The 17,156-nt window shown below is 32.3% G+C and overlaps 1 protein-coding gene across 1 annotated transcript; it reads left to right on the forward strand.

Annotated features, from left to right (window-relative positions):
- The first annotated feature begins 9,219 nt into the window (after window positions 1–9,219).
- Window positions 9,220–16,866, forward strand: LOC105790898 (ethanolamine-phosphate cytidylyltransferase). Its single transcript, XM_012618707.2, has 10 exons — window positions 9,220–9,385; window positions 9,870–10,264; window positions 10,953–11,188; window positions 11,304–11,461; window positions 12,333–12,404; window positions 13,957–14,024; window positions 14,809–14,929; window positions 15,675–15,740; window positions 15,832–15,954; window positions 16,427–16,866. Exons 2-10 carry the CDS (start codon window positions 9,906–9,908, stop codon window positions 16,496–16,498), a joined length of 1,275 nt encoding a protein of 424 aa, XP_012474161.1. The 5' UTR covers window positions 9,220–9,385; window positions 9,870–9,905; the 3' UTR covers window positions 16,499–16,866.
- Window positions 16,867–17,156: the final 290 nt, after the last annotated feature.

A 17,156-nucleotide genomic window follows, 5' to 3' on the forward strand; every position in this document is an offset into this window, starting at 1 on the left:
TTCTTTTTCCATTATAGTAAAATTATCTTTTCCCGTGGTTTTTTATCCTCTTTGGAGAGTTTTTTCCACGTTAAATTTGTGTGTTCAATTTCTCAATTTCTTTCGCTAATTTTTACTTATTGCTTAATCGGGTTGATCCCCAACAATACCTTCTAATGAGAAAGAAACTAAAAATTCTCTAAAGAACAAGGAAAGGATTTAAAGACCCAAAGGACTCTAATATTTGACCAAGCAACAAGTTTCCAAGTGCTTTAGCCAAATTTAAAAGGAAAATAATGAAAAGGAATTGAAAGAAAGCATACCCTAAGTATGATTCTCCAAGGTCAGCCAAAGAACTTCTAATGAGAGAAAACTTTACAAATAATTTGGATAAGATAAAAATCAACTTGCTCTATCCTTATATATGTTGAGATTTAGTGCCCTTAGTGTCAAACGTACTTGAATTTTTTCGAACAGGTTGGTTTAAATAAAATTTCATCATTTATATTAATATCTTTTTGTATTAAGTCCTCAATGATTTTTGCACACAAAGCAAAATGTAAGTAAATATTAGCTAATTGATTATCTAACGCTGAACTAATATTAAATTGCATTATATGGTTGGATCATAATGCAAAAAGATAACTTATATTAGCAGATAATCTAAATGCTCCATAGTTTAATCGAAATTGAGTAAGGGTTAAAAGATTTTCGTCTATCAAGTGCAATAAAGGGAGATATCTTGTCTGGGGTATCGAAGCAAATGATTCCTAAAAGATAGAGACACAAATGTAACTGTTTGGATTGACAGTGCATTGGACAAGACCTAAGTAGAATGAATCTGTTAAACTAAGCTTTATTTGATAAAATATTTTGATATAACAAAGATAATGTTTTTGAATACAAGTTGTTTTGAACAAAGACTTAATGAAGTTCAGAGTCAAGATTTTTTAAACACTTTGAAAATTACTTTGAACACTTAGGAAATATTTTGAACAAGTTTAGAAATCTTTCAAACATTCTAAAACAAGTAAAAAAACTGCTCCCTAACACTTATAAAATTGTTTTAAGCTTCGAAGCTTAGAAATATTGAGCAAAAATCAAAAGTATCAATACTTATCATTAAGTATCGATACCTAAACATTTTTATCGATACACATGCCTAGTATCGATACGAAATTGCCATTTTGGAATTTTTGAGAAAAGTAAAAATTATCGATACTTATCATTAGTATCGATAACATCATATTTTTATTGATACCTTTTTTGGTATCAATACGAAATTGACGTTTTAACTTCGAGAGAAAATAAAGCAAAAGTGTTAAGTATTGATACTTGCAGTTAGGTATTGATACCTATAAAAAGTTTACCGATACCCTCCCTTGGTATCAATATCATTTTAAGGTTCGATATTTTGAAATTTATTCAAGAAATTACCCGAGTATCGATACCCATAAAAAGATATCTATATCTTTAATTAAGTATCGATAAATTTCTCCAGGTATTGACGTGAAAAAGGGCTAACGGTTATTAAATTGAACATTAAATGCTATAAGTACTGATACCTATCAAAAGTTATCAATACATGTTGTTGCAACTGACATTAATGCACTGATTTTTACATCCCCAACGACTCTATTCAATTTTGCAACAACCACAATGGCTAGAAATCAAATTAGGACTATAAATATTATCTTCCAAAGGTTCAGAAACAAGAAGAGAGAGTAAAAAGATCAAAAATCTATCCTATCAATATTTGTTCTTTAATTCTTCATAATTTTCTTATATACACTTGTGAGCATTTATAGTTTTCTATCAACTCAAGTGTTTCTTTTGTATTAGTGCTTAATTGGCAAACATTCTAATCTTGTAAGGATTGTTTCTTTGTTTGCTTTTTTAGAGGGTTTGTATCTTAAGATTTTGGTAGAAAACTTAAGGGAATTTTAAGGTTAAACCTTGTCCTCAAAGGTTAATCAAATTAGTGAATTTTGAAAAATCCTTAATTGTGAAAAGCTAAGGTAGTGGAGTAGGAAATTGGGGTTGAACCATTCTAAATGATTGTGTTCATTGTTTCATACTTTTTTCCTTTTGCTTCCACAAATTTTTAAAAAGCCAATTCACCATCTCTTGGCTATTTTGGTTGATTGATTGAGCTAACAGAATCCTAGATCCATTTATGAATTTTTTTTATTTGTCACGTTCATAATGTGGCTTACCTCAATCCCGAGTAAGTGATGGACTATGTGCGCGTAAGTCTTATAATTTGATGTATTAAAAGCCTGTGTTTAATTGGTAATAGAGCCAAAAGCTAGTATGTTGAGTATATGAATTCTACATGACATAGATTCGCTGATGATAATGGAATTTGTAACACCCCAAAATTTTCTAATTAGACACCTAACACTATTCTAGTAGCGGACATAGTGAATTCACGAGAAAATAGGAAAGTGAGTAAATTAAAGTATTCTTATGGAAAAAAGTTGATATTTGAGATGAAAATTAATGAAATAATTTTTAGAAGTGAGAATGTGGCAAAAATGACTAAATTGCCATTTATAAAAAGTTTCAGGACTAAAGTGAAGATTTGAATAAAATGAAAATTGTGAGTTATTATTGATTAATTTTAATAAGAATAAATTGGAATATGTATTGGTGTGATGAAAATCACTTTTTTGGGACTGAACTGGAAAAAATTGGAAATGTAACGACCCAAAATTTAGTGGTATCGAAAAATACAGTTTTAGAACCTCATTTTTGATGTTTGAGTCCGTAAATGTTATTATTTAATATTTATGAGGTTAGTACAAAGGTTAATTGAAAATTGACTGCTTAATTTTGTCAAATGGATAGTTAATTAAGGTATAAAACTAAAATGTAAAAGTGGTGAAAGTTAATTTTAATTAATTGAAGGACAAATTGAGCAATTAGACCTTCTTTATTCTAAATTGTAAAAGTGATAAAAGTTAATTTTAATTAATTGAAGGACCAATTGAGCAATTAGACCTTCTTTATTATGTCCAACAATGGTGGATGCAGATTGTCATCCACTAATTTTGTTAATTAAGTTTAACATTAAGTTAATTAAGATTTAGCTAATTAATTATGTTTAATTAATTATTAACTAAAGTATATGAGACAAAAATAAAAGAAAAGCAAAACATTTTATTCTCTCTATCTTCTTCAACCGAAACAAAGAAAAGAAATAGAGTTTGGGGAGCTTCAAACTTTTGGCACAAAATTGGTATGTTCAATAAAGTCTTTATCTTGTAATTTTTATGTTTTTGAGGTCGTGGGAGTTTAATTTAGCTATCTCATGTACCAATTTGTAAAATTTTTAAAGTTTCTAAAAGTTTCTATTGATTAATTCTTAAAGAAATTGGTATTAATTTGTTAGGTTTTAAGAATAAATGTGAAAAATAACTAATTTATAAAGTGAAAATTGTTAGTTTTGAAAATAGGGACTAAAGTGTAAATATTTCAAAATTGGTATGAAATTTCTATAATTATGGACAGTAGAGGGTCCTAAAGGATTTAATTCAGATCAATTTTGAAATTGATGCTCAAATTATTGCAATTTTCGTTTCTAGAGACTAAATTGAATAAAATGCAAAATTTTCGTGAGCATTAAAAATGAAATTGAACTGATACATACTTATAATTGGATGAAATAAGAGGGTTGAAATTGACAATTGAACTAAATAATTGTATAGATAGAAAATTGAACCAAATTGAAAATAATAAAGGAAAAGACAATTTTGAATAGTCCTTAAAGTTTGAACTTGTTTGTTGAATTAACCGTAAGTTTATATGGTATGTTTGTATTTATATTTTATATTTTCAATAAATAATTTGTGTATGTTTGATAGTAATTTGAATTGTTTGCAATTTGGTACAAAATGTGAGATATAGACTAAATGAGTTTATAATTAATAGGCTAAAAGTTGGAAAATAATTATAAATCATATGAGGGTAACACACTTATTAGAATATAATTGGACGAGCATTGAGTAGTTGCTTTCGTAATGGTATGTTGTTTGCAAGAACTTAGTCACAATACTATAGTGGAATGACTTCATGACTAAATGGGTTTATAATTAATAAGTAAAAAGCCGAAAAATAATTATAAATAATTTGAGCCCTAATTACATATGTCCACTTGGTCCCTCCACTAGCTTGTTAAAACCAGAAATGAATTGTGTGTTTGAATACAAATGAACGGAATGAATAGGAAAAGAGAAATGAGAAACATTCAGGAATGATTATGGTTTTTTTCGAAATGAAAAAATGGAATCATTTGGAAATGAATGTAGGTTTCCAAAATGGAAATGGAAATGATTCATTTGCAATTCTATATGGATTACTTAAAATGATCGGAAGAATGAATTTATGTTTTTGAGCTATTTTGAAGCCCGAAAATGAAAATAAACCATTCGACCACAATGAACATGTTGAGTTGTGAAATATTAAACATATTTTCTCGAAATTTTACTAGCGGTAAAATCGTTAAAATTTTATTTGGGGTAAAATCGTCTAGGGGTAAAATCGTTAAAATTTTATTTGGAGTAACATCGGCAAAATTTTACTAGGGGTAAAATAGGGATGAGAAAATTGTTTAATATCGAATATTAAAGTTTATTTTGGGAAATAGAAAAATCGAATCGGGTTGGATCACACTTTATCTATACTTTTTCCAAATCATTTGTTTTTACTTTCGTCTTTGTCCGCCAATTTAGGCGAATATATCTATACGCATAACATAATAACGTAATAAAAATAAGGATTTAAGGGACCTAGCCAGGTCGAACATCATGCACATAAAGGGTATTATTTCCAATTCCTACGTCTAGAGGATCGAATAAACCATGCTCTGATACCACTAAAATTGTAACACCCTTACCCGACTCGATCATCGAGTCTGGATATGGAGTGTCACAATTGAACCAATTTGATCTAATAATTTAATCGAAAAATTTGCCAAATGACTTTATTAATTTATTTTGAATGCTTTTTATAATGGAACTTTAAGCCAACCTTAATTTGACTACCTTGAAAGTTCTATACTCTAAGTAAAACTATTTAATTACAATATATCTAACCCCAAGGTGAAGCCTTTGAAGATACCCATTCCTATGTGCATGACACCATACAGACGATAATCCTTAATCTAACACGGTCTGGTTTGGTCCCTCCTCAAGATCCTCAATCACCCAATGAGTCTTACAAACATAGGCCCAAATTTTGTAAGTACAAAAGAACTTAGTGAGTTTCTTTACTATATTACTCATAAATAGACCCCATCTTGCAAGGGTAGTAAAATGAAAAGAAACTAAATACGTTTAACTCCTAGATTATTTTGGGACAATTTCTCTTAATTTGGGATAGTGATCTTCCCTTGGTCGATCCTATAGTCATCTGACTAGTTTTTGTGATTTTTCAGATGTCTCGTAGTAACTGCGGACTCTATCCTCTCTTCATCTACATTTGTCCTTTCGCCATATACTTAAGGTTGTCCTTCTAAACTTCCATCCTAAAGACCCTTTGGCTATTTCTTTCTTGATGTACATTCCAAATCTGACTAGTCCTTAGTGGACTCTTTTTTTTTTTACTATAGTCATGAATGACTTGCTAACATCCCATCAGTCAAGTTAACTAATGAGGACCCGCGCCACCCTGGTAGACTTAATCTCATTTCATCCTGCACTCGACTAAAAAGTTGGATGGATTACTTACTTGTGATCTGCCCTATTTGAGATACCTTGCCTTTAAGGTATAACAAGTTCATCTGTATTAGACTGTTTTAGCCTACAATATCCAACAGATTGTTATCTAAGCGACCATTCAAGTTTATGAATCCTCTTCTTGTATATTGGTTCTCTACGGGATTAACTCTATGGCGAATATACACGCAATAGTTTCCCCTCAAAGAGGAATAGTTTTGATAGACATATACCACTTAGATAATCCTATTAGTACCTTTTTCTATCCTTAGGTTCCAACTAACCCCTCTTTACCGATTAGATTGTCTGGGTATATACATTTATGCATCATCGTATAAGCTACGGTTTCAATGAAGCCTTATACTGGGATTGAATCTCTCGTTACTCTTCTAAAACCTTCCTCTAACATCCAGAGTTTCTTAGTGGCAAAACCTTACCTACGATCTACAGATAAATCCTCTCTTGTTTGCCTATATACAAGGCATTATCAGTACGACATTCCCATAATTGGTTCTAGCTGGGTTACAACCATATTCCCTACCAGCTTTCTTGCTTGTCGTTTTGGTAGACATTTCCCATTTCTAATTTTTTGTATTATTTGACTGATTCCTCAATCCCGCTAGCTAGCTCTCGCTTGTCAACACTTGCAATTTCCTCGCTTGTGTGATTTTTCCATAATTACCGTCCTAGCGTACTACCCCATTTTTATTGTCCCGATAGACTATCCCATGTTCACTGTCCTGGTGGACTACCCCGTGTTTATTGCTCCGGTGGACTATCACATGTTTAATGTCCTGACAGACTCTATTGGTTGCTATAGTCAAGCTATGGTCTTACACCTGTAATCCTCATGTTTAATGTCCTAGCAAACTATCCCATGTTTACTGTCCTGGCGAACTCTATTGGTTGCCATAGTTGAGCTATGATTTTACACCTTAACCTTTTTGAGGTGTCGCCCCAAAGGACTTAATAATCGTTTCTACGGTGTCGTCCTAAAGGACCTTACTATCGTTGCGATATTTCTCCGTAGAGTCAACAGGCAATCATCATGGTATCGCTCTAGTGAGCCAGTCAATATCATTCTATCTCACATTTAACCTTGATGCTTGAATACCATAGTGTCCCTTCCGCAATACCCGGAGCTCTGTACATCACGGTTTACAACCTGCAACATCGAATTGCGGAATCTACCAAAAATTTCATTTCCCTGTCCATCCGCCCATTCCTTCATACGCCAAATCCTGCTCCGTCTATCCCGTCATTAATTTCCCTCCATACTTCACAATTCATAAACACGCAGACACATGCGTATCATCACATAAACAGAATAACGCGGTGTACACTAGGTTTATATGTAGTACCACAACCATTTCATGCATACCAACACACTTGCGGACATTCATATACCTAGTCATCCTTATGTATACATATAATTCTCAAATAGCAAAGATCATATCAATCATATAACATTCAAAGCACATCCATGTATGGAGTATATAAACTCACCTGATGCTTATTTGCTTCATCAGCTTAGCTTTTCCGAATGCCGGAGCTTCCATTCTCCTAGCAGCTAAGCATAATAATCAAAACCATAAATTAAACTTAACATTCCCACTTAAAAACTCAGTTTTCAGAAACATACAAAAACCCTCAAAGGTTCAAGGAATTCTTAACTTCATTTCTTAATTTTACGAACACTAAAGGACTTAGGACTTTACCAGTTCACTAGATTTTTACTTTTTCGACTAAAACCTCATGATCACCGCTCCATGCAGAGCTTCCCGAAATTATCACTTCTTTGGAGCAACCAAAGAAAAAGATGAAGAAGAGAATAAAATTAAACAAAATTGAGAAGATTTCACCCTGAGAATTCATTTCTCAGCTATTTATAGCCTTTCACACACGATTATCAACCCTATAAAAATTACCCATCGATAACCATTTTGTCTCCCACTAAGAAACTAGTTGGTCTTAATCCAATTGAACGAGAAATGTGACTCAACTATGTCCAAATCAACCACTAAATTTTTCTTGATTTTTCAGTAAAACCTGTCAACTTACGAATTCTTTCAATTTAACCCCCAATTATTCCTAAATTTCAGACTTAAGGAAATATCAGGTGTAACAGTAAGTGTTAACTATAAGAGTGTTATCTGGTCAATATAGAATTTATGACACTTCTATATCTCTAAAGAGATAAAATGAGTTTTTGAAATTTATTATTACCATATAGATACAATTAATAGATAAATGAAAATTTTGAAAAATCTAATCTAATAAATAATGAACAATTACATAAAAAAGAAAAAAAATATAGAAATTACATTAAAAAAAAGAGAAATCCGCACTTGTCATAATTACATGATTTTGGTCCTTATTATATTAAATATACTGGTTTTCTCACCAGTACAATGCACATTAGGGACGGAGCTAGGAGGCTGAGAAAGGCACTACCCCTAAAATGTAAAATTGCAATATTGACTCTTTAAGTTTTACAAGATTTTAATTGAGTAAACGGTAAAATTATAATTTGACCCTAAAATAATAAAATTATAATTTAATCATTTAAAATTATAAAGATATAAGTTATTACAATTGTGAAATTGCATTTTGACTCTCATAAAATATACAAATTAATTTTATCTTCTTAAAAATTTCTAACTTCACCCTTGACGCACGTGATAAAAAAATTGCACAGTATAATATATGCGCAAAACATAGAAAAGATAAAATATGTGATGATATTTTGATATTAAAAACGGTTTCGAAGTCATATATATTACCAACATTTACATACTATTAATTAAATTTTTTAATGAAGCAATATATGAAAGAATTAATAACTAAATATAAAAAATTTGGTTTAGAAATTAATATAAAGTTGTAATAAAAATATTAAAATATGTGCAAATAATTTGGATGGAGTACATCAAATCATATATATAATATAATTTAACAACAGTGTTTATTTATAACACAATTACATAAATATATTAGTTTAATATTGTTTTAAAATAAAAATAATATTATATATTAAAAGTAGATTTAACAATCATGAGTATATTTATACTTAAAAGTATTTTATAAATATAGAAGCATTTTAATTAATTAAATATATAAATCTTAAAAATATTTATTTATCAAGGAAATGTATTATTTTGTTCTTAGAGAAATATTAAATAAAAATAATGTATAATGTAAATTAAAATAGTGAATTATTATTTTAAATAAAATTTTAAAAAGGTAATTCAACAAAGCAAGTATACCATTTTAAATAAAAATTTCCTATAAAAATATATAAAAGATACATGATATGGTGTAATATATAATATATATATATATAATATGATTCTAAATATTTTAATTATGCCAACAAAGACTTATATTTTTTAAAAGAAAAGTTTATTTTGTTGTATATATACATGTGATATTGATGTATGGAAATTAAACCCGACCCGACTGCTTTCGGAAAGAAAACAAACAATTGGAAGGATATTTGTGAGAAAACGATATTGTTTGCAACTTGTTTAATTTAATTAGACGAAATGCAATACATACTGGGCCAGCTGCCACTCACAAATCCCGTGTGAGAGAAACGAGAGAAGGAAAAACCAAAAAAAAAAGAAAAAGAAAAAAAGAAAAGGAGGAGACACGAACCCAGAATTAAAGAAAAACTACAGCAAAGAAAGGTAAAGATTCGATCTACCATCTTCACATATTCCAATTCTCACGCTTTTCCGTTTCCTTTCGTTAGAATTTGCAGTCCTCAAACTCAATTAGATTTGCCCATTTTTAACTAAAATTCATATGATCTGGCTTCTTGATTTTGCGTAAGATTCAGATTTAACACTTTCTTAACAAATCCAGTTTTAATTAAGCTTTTTCATACTTCTGAATTTCATTTTTGCATGTATTTATATACAACCCATAACACATTTATTAATTTGTATGTTTTACAAGTTTCAGATTCTCTTTCAATCGTTGCCAATAAAGGCCCTCCTTTCTGCCCAAATTAGAAAGGAGAAATTATATTAATTGCCTTTTATTTATACATAAACTTTCGTGTAAAGTTAGCCTGAAAGGTCTCGGAAATTTTCCTTTATTGCAAATCTTACATTCTTCTTCTTATCATTATCAATAAAATTATTATTATTTGGTATTGCCATGTTTTAGGTTCTGTGTCTCCTGTTATTGCGGTTCGAAGAGAGGATGGCAATGGAATACGAGAGTAACAATTGGATTTGGGACGGGGTGTATTACTGCCCACGTCTCTTTGGTGGCCTAATGCTAACGGCTGCCTTGCTTGGTTTGTCTACCACTTATTTCGGTGGAATTGGACTGTTCCCATTGTCATATGTTTGGTCAGATTCAGGGATCTTCCACAAGAAGAAGTGTGAGAAGAAACGCATTCGAGTTTACATGGATGGGTGCTTTGATCTCATGCATTATGGCCATGCCAATGCGTTGAGGCAAGCTAAGGCTTTGGGAGATGAATTGGTGGTTGGGGTTGTAAGTGATGAGGAGATTATTGCCAATAAAGGTCCTCCTGTTCTGCCTATGGAAGAGAGGTACTAATGTGACTCTGTTTTTCGTTCGATATTTTATTTCATTATCTGTAGTTCATTTATGCCTTATCCTTGTGTTTTGCACATATAAACACTGCTCTGTTTTGAATCTTCATTAACTCTAATCACATGGAAAGCATTCACAATGCCTTGGCTTATTAATGAAGGTTTTGAAAACTAGCACAGCTCAAAATACTGTGATATCCTCATATGTGAAAAAATAAATTTGTTGAAAGAAACCAGTGAGGAAAAAGATTATATATGTACGTGTGTGCGTGCGTGTGTGCATGCATGCATGCAAGTCTATGTGTATCCAACTCTGAAGTATGAGAATCAAGAAGCCTAATAAATTGTAACAGATTAGCTGTTTTACAATGGAACCTTCACATGCATGTAAAATCAGTTAATGAACAACATGAATTGCAGAGGCTAGTTATCTGGTGCAACAATTTCTTTTTCAAGAGCATGTAGGCAAGAAGGCTGTATACCTTAGGTATTATCTTTGCTTCTGACTTATTAAGCTGTATTGAAATTAATATCTCCTATGCAATAAAGTTCTCAACTTTCAACTTGATTAATCTGCATGCCAGTCTTTCCCTTGATGGTTTGTTTGTCAACTCGCTACTGTTGGTAAGATTTTTGTAATTACTGTATTGTGTGGTTCCATGGATCTCATTGAAGTTCTCTCCAGGCTGGCACTTGTTAGTGGATTAAAGTGGGTGGATCAAGTAATAGCAAATGCCCCCTATGCAATTACTGAGCAATTCATGAACAGTCTGTTCAATGAGCATAAGATTGACTATATAATACATGGTGATGATCCTTGCCTTCTCCCTGATGGATCTGATGCTTATGCCTTGGCAAAGAAAGCCGGCCGCTACAAGCAGATTAAACGCACTGAAGGTGTCTCCAGCACGGATATTGTTGGTAATAAAAATTTTCTTGAGATGTGTTCAAGATTCCTTTGGTTAAACCCTTTTCATCTACTAGCTTCTGTAAATTTCAGCAATTTCTAATTATTTCACTAATTATACATATGTAGGAAGAATACTTTGTTCTGTAAAGGATACTGAAGGGGGTGGAGATCATACTAGCACACTTTTGAATGGAGATTCAGGTGAAAGATGTCATTCACAAAGGGCTCAGATTTCCCAATTTCTACCAACATCTCAGCGGATTGTGCAATTTTCAAATGGCAAGGTACTATTTAGTTTCACACTAGCCAGCCTAAGAGAAACTAAGCTTCATATTAAGGATCCTTCAGAACTTTCTTTGAGATTAGCTCATTGATATAGTTACTTAAGAAATTATAATTTTAGGCAGCATGAACATGGAATAAAGAGTGCACTCTTTAAAATCTGTTTGCAAGAAAGAGTTATAGCCTCAAAAACTCCAAAGAGCTTGGCGAGCCTATTACTAAAAATTATACTAAAGTTATATTACGTTTGTCAAGTTCAGTTGGTAAAGGCATACAAAGTGCTAATTCTCTCTCCTTTGGCAGTTGACAATAACAAGAAAAAGATGATTTTATATCATCTTTCTTCAAATTAGGCTGGTTGAGCTACTCATTTACCATAGCTATTGTCTTGTTATGACCAAACTGGCCGACTGCCCTTCTGGCTTATAATCCCTTTGCAATGTTTTATTAAAGATGTGTTCTGTAGCATCATGAACGTAAAGGTCTGGATAAAATGCTTATGTAAATCTTTTGCTTGAAAGATAATTTTTAGGAAACTGATTAAAGCAATTTATTGGATGGACTTTAAAGTATAATATGGATCAATGGTTTGGTGCATTCTTCACTTCGTTTTTCGTTCTCTTTTTTTATCTCACTAGTAGTAATATTGTTTCAAAATGGCCTAAAATTCTGTCATAAGTCAATTCCCTAGCACAAGGGATGCTTGCAACCATTTCTTGTAAAAAGTTTAAGAGCTATTTTCTTCTTTATCAGACGTGGGGGAGAGTGATGTGGTGCCAATTTAGTTCTTTTGCTTTCTTTCTCCTTTTAACTGTATGTTTATGAGAATGCATGGCTCTCTTTGCATGCCAATCTCATTCAGTTTTTCTTCAGGGACCTGGACCAAATGCTCGCGTTGTATACATTGATGGGGCTTTCGATCTCTTTCATGCAGGGCATGTGGAGGTATTTCATCCCTTTGATACTTTTCTCTCATCTGATTTTTCTTTTTTTTTTTTATGTTATTATGATTCCATAAATTTGGTGATTGCTCTCAATCAGATCCACATGTTATTCCAGTGTTGTTGTAAGATAAGCATTCTACTGTCTCATTGTAGCCTCTTTTAATACACATTTTGGTGCAAAATTTAAGCATAGCTTACTTTTATCTGGCTTGGCTACCATTGTCTGAATATATGAGCTGAGCAGCTAGCTGACTTTGTTGCTCTATGGTGAGTAAATAACCCAACTGAAACTTTTAGTCCTGATGATAATTAAAATATAGGATGCCTATCCTGTAATGAGGATCCTTTAGATATGCACTTTCTCTATCAAATTTTAAACTAGAGTGGTGAACAGAATATTGTTAAAAGGCTGGGTGTTGATGCAGCTCAATCTATTTAATAATTTAGGTTAACACCTTTGTGATAGTCAAAGGCATAATTGATTTGTAGGGACCCGTGTGGGGAATAATTACTAAGTTAAATGCCAGAAGTTCTAAATTATGTACTTCATTCTTTTGATTTAGGGGTCTCCCAATGTTGAGTGAAGTAGCATGACATATATAAGATTTAAGGTAGGTATGATTAGTAAGCAACATTACCCCTTACTTTCAAATGGGAGATTATATTTGAAAGCTCATTTGCGTTGTTGAAATGCTGTAATCTTCATCATACTACCAAACAACTAATTAATCCCAATATGGCACCATCTGATGTGTTTTGTTGTAACATTTAATTACACTTTGTAATTCAGAACCTTTTTTTCAATCAATAACATGCTAGTCTGGATGTGGACATCTTCTGACTGATCCTTCAGGGAAAAGGTTAATTATTCTCATTTGTAAAGGACATTGCCTTAAATATGGAAGTGGTCTAATGCTTCATCCTTAATTAGCTGATATTATTTTTCATAATCAAGATCAGAAAATGTGCTCATATATTCATTGGTTAATCCATAACAATGTTTGGTGTTAAGAAAGCCTGTGCAGGAACTTACACTGCCATCACCACCCACATCCTATGTAGGTGATGGACCATATATCTTGAAAGTCCTATGAATGCATTGTGATCCTTTGGTGGATCAACAAAGAAAATAGAAACTGTAACAAAAACTTGGAGGTTACTGCTAGAAATATGGAGTTAGTCATTGGAAAGGCAGAACAAGGTTTGGAGCTAGGAAGGAGGACTGCAATGCTGAGAATGATATGTTCTTGTGGTTACTGAGTAAGATTGAAGAAATTAAGAATATTAAACTTGCGAGTTTATGATTTCTGATTGTTGGGAGAAGAGGAGAAACAGCCTTATTTATTTATTTATTTATGTTTTTGGGTGAGGGGGCCCTGGCTGGGTGAGGATTTGTCTGAAAGAGTGACAGAGGGTATATACCATCATAAACTTTTAAGAGCTGAAAAGAAAATGCTATAATTTGTGATCCACTGATCTATGTTCCATGTTATTTGTTTTTCTGGAAAAATGAAAGTTCTGCAACTGATTCCATGTTGTCCATGTTTACTCAGATCCTTAAGAAGGCTAGGCAGCTTGGAGACTTTTTGCTTGTTGGTATCCATACTGACCATATTGTGAGGTACGTCATTTATTTTATGCTTTGTTTATCTTTTTGTTTTGTTAGTATCTTTAAATTTTGTTGTAATACTTGAGTTTAGAAGGTTGAGAGTTAACTTCAGATACTCGCTTGTAAATTTGCTTATCTAAACTATATTTAAGCACTTTATTGAGTTGGTGTCACCCTTAACCGGGTCACTAACTCAGCTATGAAATTATAAAAATATCTCTTCTTTTAAGTTATAATTAATATTAGTATGATGACACTTTTTTCATTTCATACTTTTGTGTCATCTTTAATTAAAAGATTAAAAATTACAAATCCAAGGATTGTCCACATGTTCAATAGTATTAAAATACAAGTTCATTACCACTCCACTTATATTCATTATTGAATAATTTTAACAGAAAATATCTTTAACATACAATATTTTCATTCATCTTCTATACTACATTTAAGCACTGTGCTGAGTTGGTGTCACACTTAGCGGCTTACCAACTCCGTTACGAGATTACAGAAATACCTATTCTTTTAAATTATAATTAATATTATTATGATGACACTTTTGTCTTTTCATACTTTTATATTATCTTTAAATAAAAGAATTAAAAATTACAAATCCAAGGATTGGACACATGTTCAATAGTATTAAAATACAAGTTCATTACCACTCGACCTATATTCATTATTGAATAAATTTTAACAAAAAATATTTTCTTTCACCTGCATCGTGGGTGTGACAAATTGTAGTGTTACTATAGAGTTTCTATATAAGATATTACTCATGCGTCTACTTTGCATGCAGAGAGCACAGGGGGATGCCTTACCCAGTTATGCATGTTCATGAGCGCAGTCTTAGTGTGTTAGCTTGCCGTTATGTTGATGAAGTTATCATTGGTGCTCCTTGGGAAGTTACTAAGGACATGGTGTGGTTTTCTCTTGAATTTTATATTGCTATGTCTATAAATTAATCTGTGTATAAGATTGTACATCCCTTCGATTACGTATCTATTTATTTGTATCGGTTTAGCATAGTTATTTCCTTGGTGGTGGCACAAAAATATGCAACAAGCTACAGTCTGTTGGCTGTAAGTTTTAACATGACCTAATCATGGTGATGAGGACCTCTATTTTCATTTTTAAGCATTTGAAGTGAGTAAAAGGAAAGGGTCTTGGTTTTATAAGGGGGAGTAAGTCTTATTTTCATGTATTCCTTATTCTCATTATCCATTTTATCAAATCTTGTACAAAATAATGCATCCAGAAACAAGAATTTAGATTCAAGATATTGTTCCTTTTAAAGAGTAGACGCATCCTCCTTATATGCCAAAGCATGTCCATCCATTAAATACTTGTGCCATATGACTTGATGATTTAGTTGTTACTAGTTTCTGTAGCCAGGTCTTGGATTTAGAAATCCCCCCTCCCTCTCAGGCCTGAAAAAAATACAAGAAATATGTTTTTCTTTTCGTTTCTTTTCTTTAAGAATTACTTATTTTTGTTTGTTGTTAACTGGTTGTGCATTTCTGTACTCTCTACAGCAATTCTATTGGTAATTTGCATTACATTATTGCTGCTGCTGCTACTACTAATATCACCATTGCTATTTTCTCTCTCACTCTTCAAAATTGGAAAGCTGTCATGGCTCATGATATTTCTTTGTTTTAACAGATTACGACCTTCAACATTTCTATTGTTGTGCATGGAACTGTTGCAGAGAGTAATTCTTTGTTGCCTGTAAGTTTTCAGACCCTCTTTGGATTTAATTCATCGTTATGACCCCTTGTGTCTATGGATTTGGAAGAATTGCTGATTTTGCTTTGTACAGGGTGAAACTGATCCATATGCATTTCCGAAGAGCATGGGAATTTTTCGGTTGCTTGAAAGCCCAAAAAGTTTAACCACTAGTTCTGTATCCCAAAGGATAGTTGCCAATCATGAGGCTTATGTGGTACTACTTACTTACACTTGACTGCATGGGAAATTTTTTTGTTGTTTTATTCTCTGATGCTTAAATAGAAGTGGAAATTGATCGGCAATTGTTCACATTCTTTCAGAACAACATTACATGCTAGACATTTAATTTATGGATTACAGATTATATCTTGGCTATGGATATCGTTGAAACTTTTTGCATGAGGCATGCACTGAAAGGAGTGTGCTTCTAACATCAATCGCATTTTGTTGGTCATTTTCAATTAGAAGAGAGATCAGTTGTAATTTTCTAGTTCCTTTGTATCTGATTTGCGTATCAAAATGTCTTACTAGTAACCTCAATCATGGGTGTTTTCTACATTTACTAGTTTCTTCATTTTAAGTCCTGCAAGATAGTGCTATTTCAGATGTTTAACCCTTTACCGAATGCTTGGATATATTTAAATATCATCTCTATCCTCAAAATTTTCTGCTGAATTTCAATGCAGAAACGCAATGTGAAGAAGGCACAGAGTGAAATGAAATACTATGAAGAGAAGACTTATGTCGCAGGGGAGTAGCTGATTTAGGTTTCTAATGTTAGCAAGTTTGGTACAGCTCTTCATGCTGCCTTAACAATTCATATTGATGTAGATGATTATATCAGCCTGTGGAAGACACAGACAGTATTATTGGAAGATAGAAAGAGTGCAAGGCATGGCATCAATACCAGAAACTTCCAAGCCAACGCTTAATTTATATAATTTTTGTTATTCCAATTTTTTTTACCCCAGTTTTCTGAGATTTAGAAGAACCCTTTAATAATTTGTTTACTACGGATGCTTGTAAACAATGTAATCACTGATTACTTTACCCCTCCCTTGGGTGGGGCGCATGATTTTTGTGTGCTTTTAATTCAAAAGCAAAGGTACTCTGTATATTTGCCTAATTATTTTGATTGTTTCAGAGTGGTGGTTTACGATAAAAGACGTAACAGAAAACAATCATGTAATCAAGAATGACCTTATTTGATATTTGGTTCTGTTTTCTTTTTGCCCTGCGCGAATGAACGCAGAATCTCTTTTACCGTAAAAGTAAGGAAATATGACTCACGTTGGAAGTACAGAAAAAACCATGTGATTGGAGTGATGAGTCGGTAGCCGTTGTTTTCTTGTACATCCACTGAATCGGTAGCTTCCAGGGCAGGAACCCTCATCAATATCAGTTAATTCCATGTCA

The sequence above is a fragment of the Gossypium raimondii genome, chromosome 8 (assembly GCF_025698545.1).
Source record: "Gossypium raimondii isolate GPD5lz chromosome 8, ASM2569854v1, whole genome shotgun sequence".
In the NCBI taxonomy this organism is placed as follows: Eukaryota; Viridiplantae; Streptophyta; class Magnoliopsida; order Malvales; family Malvaceae; genus Gossypium; species Gossypium raimondii.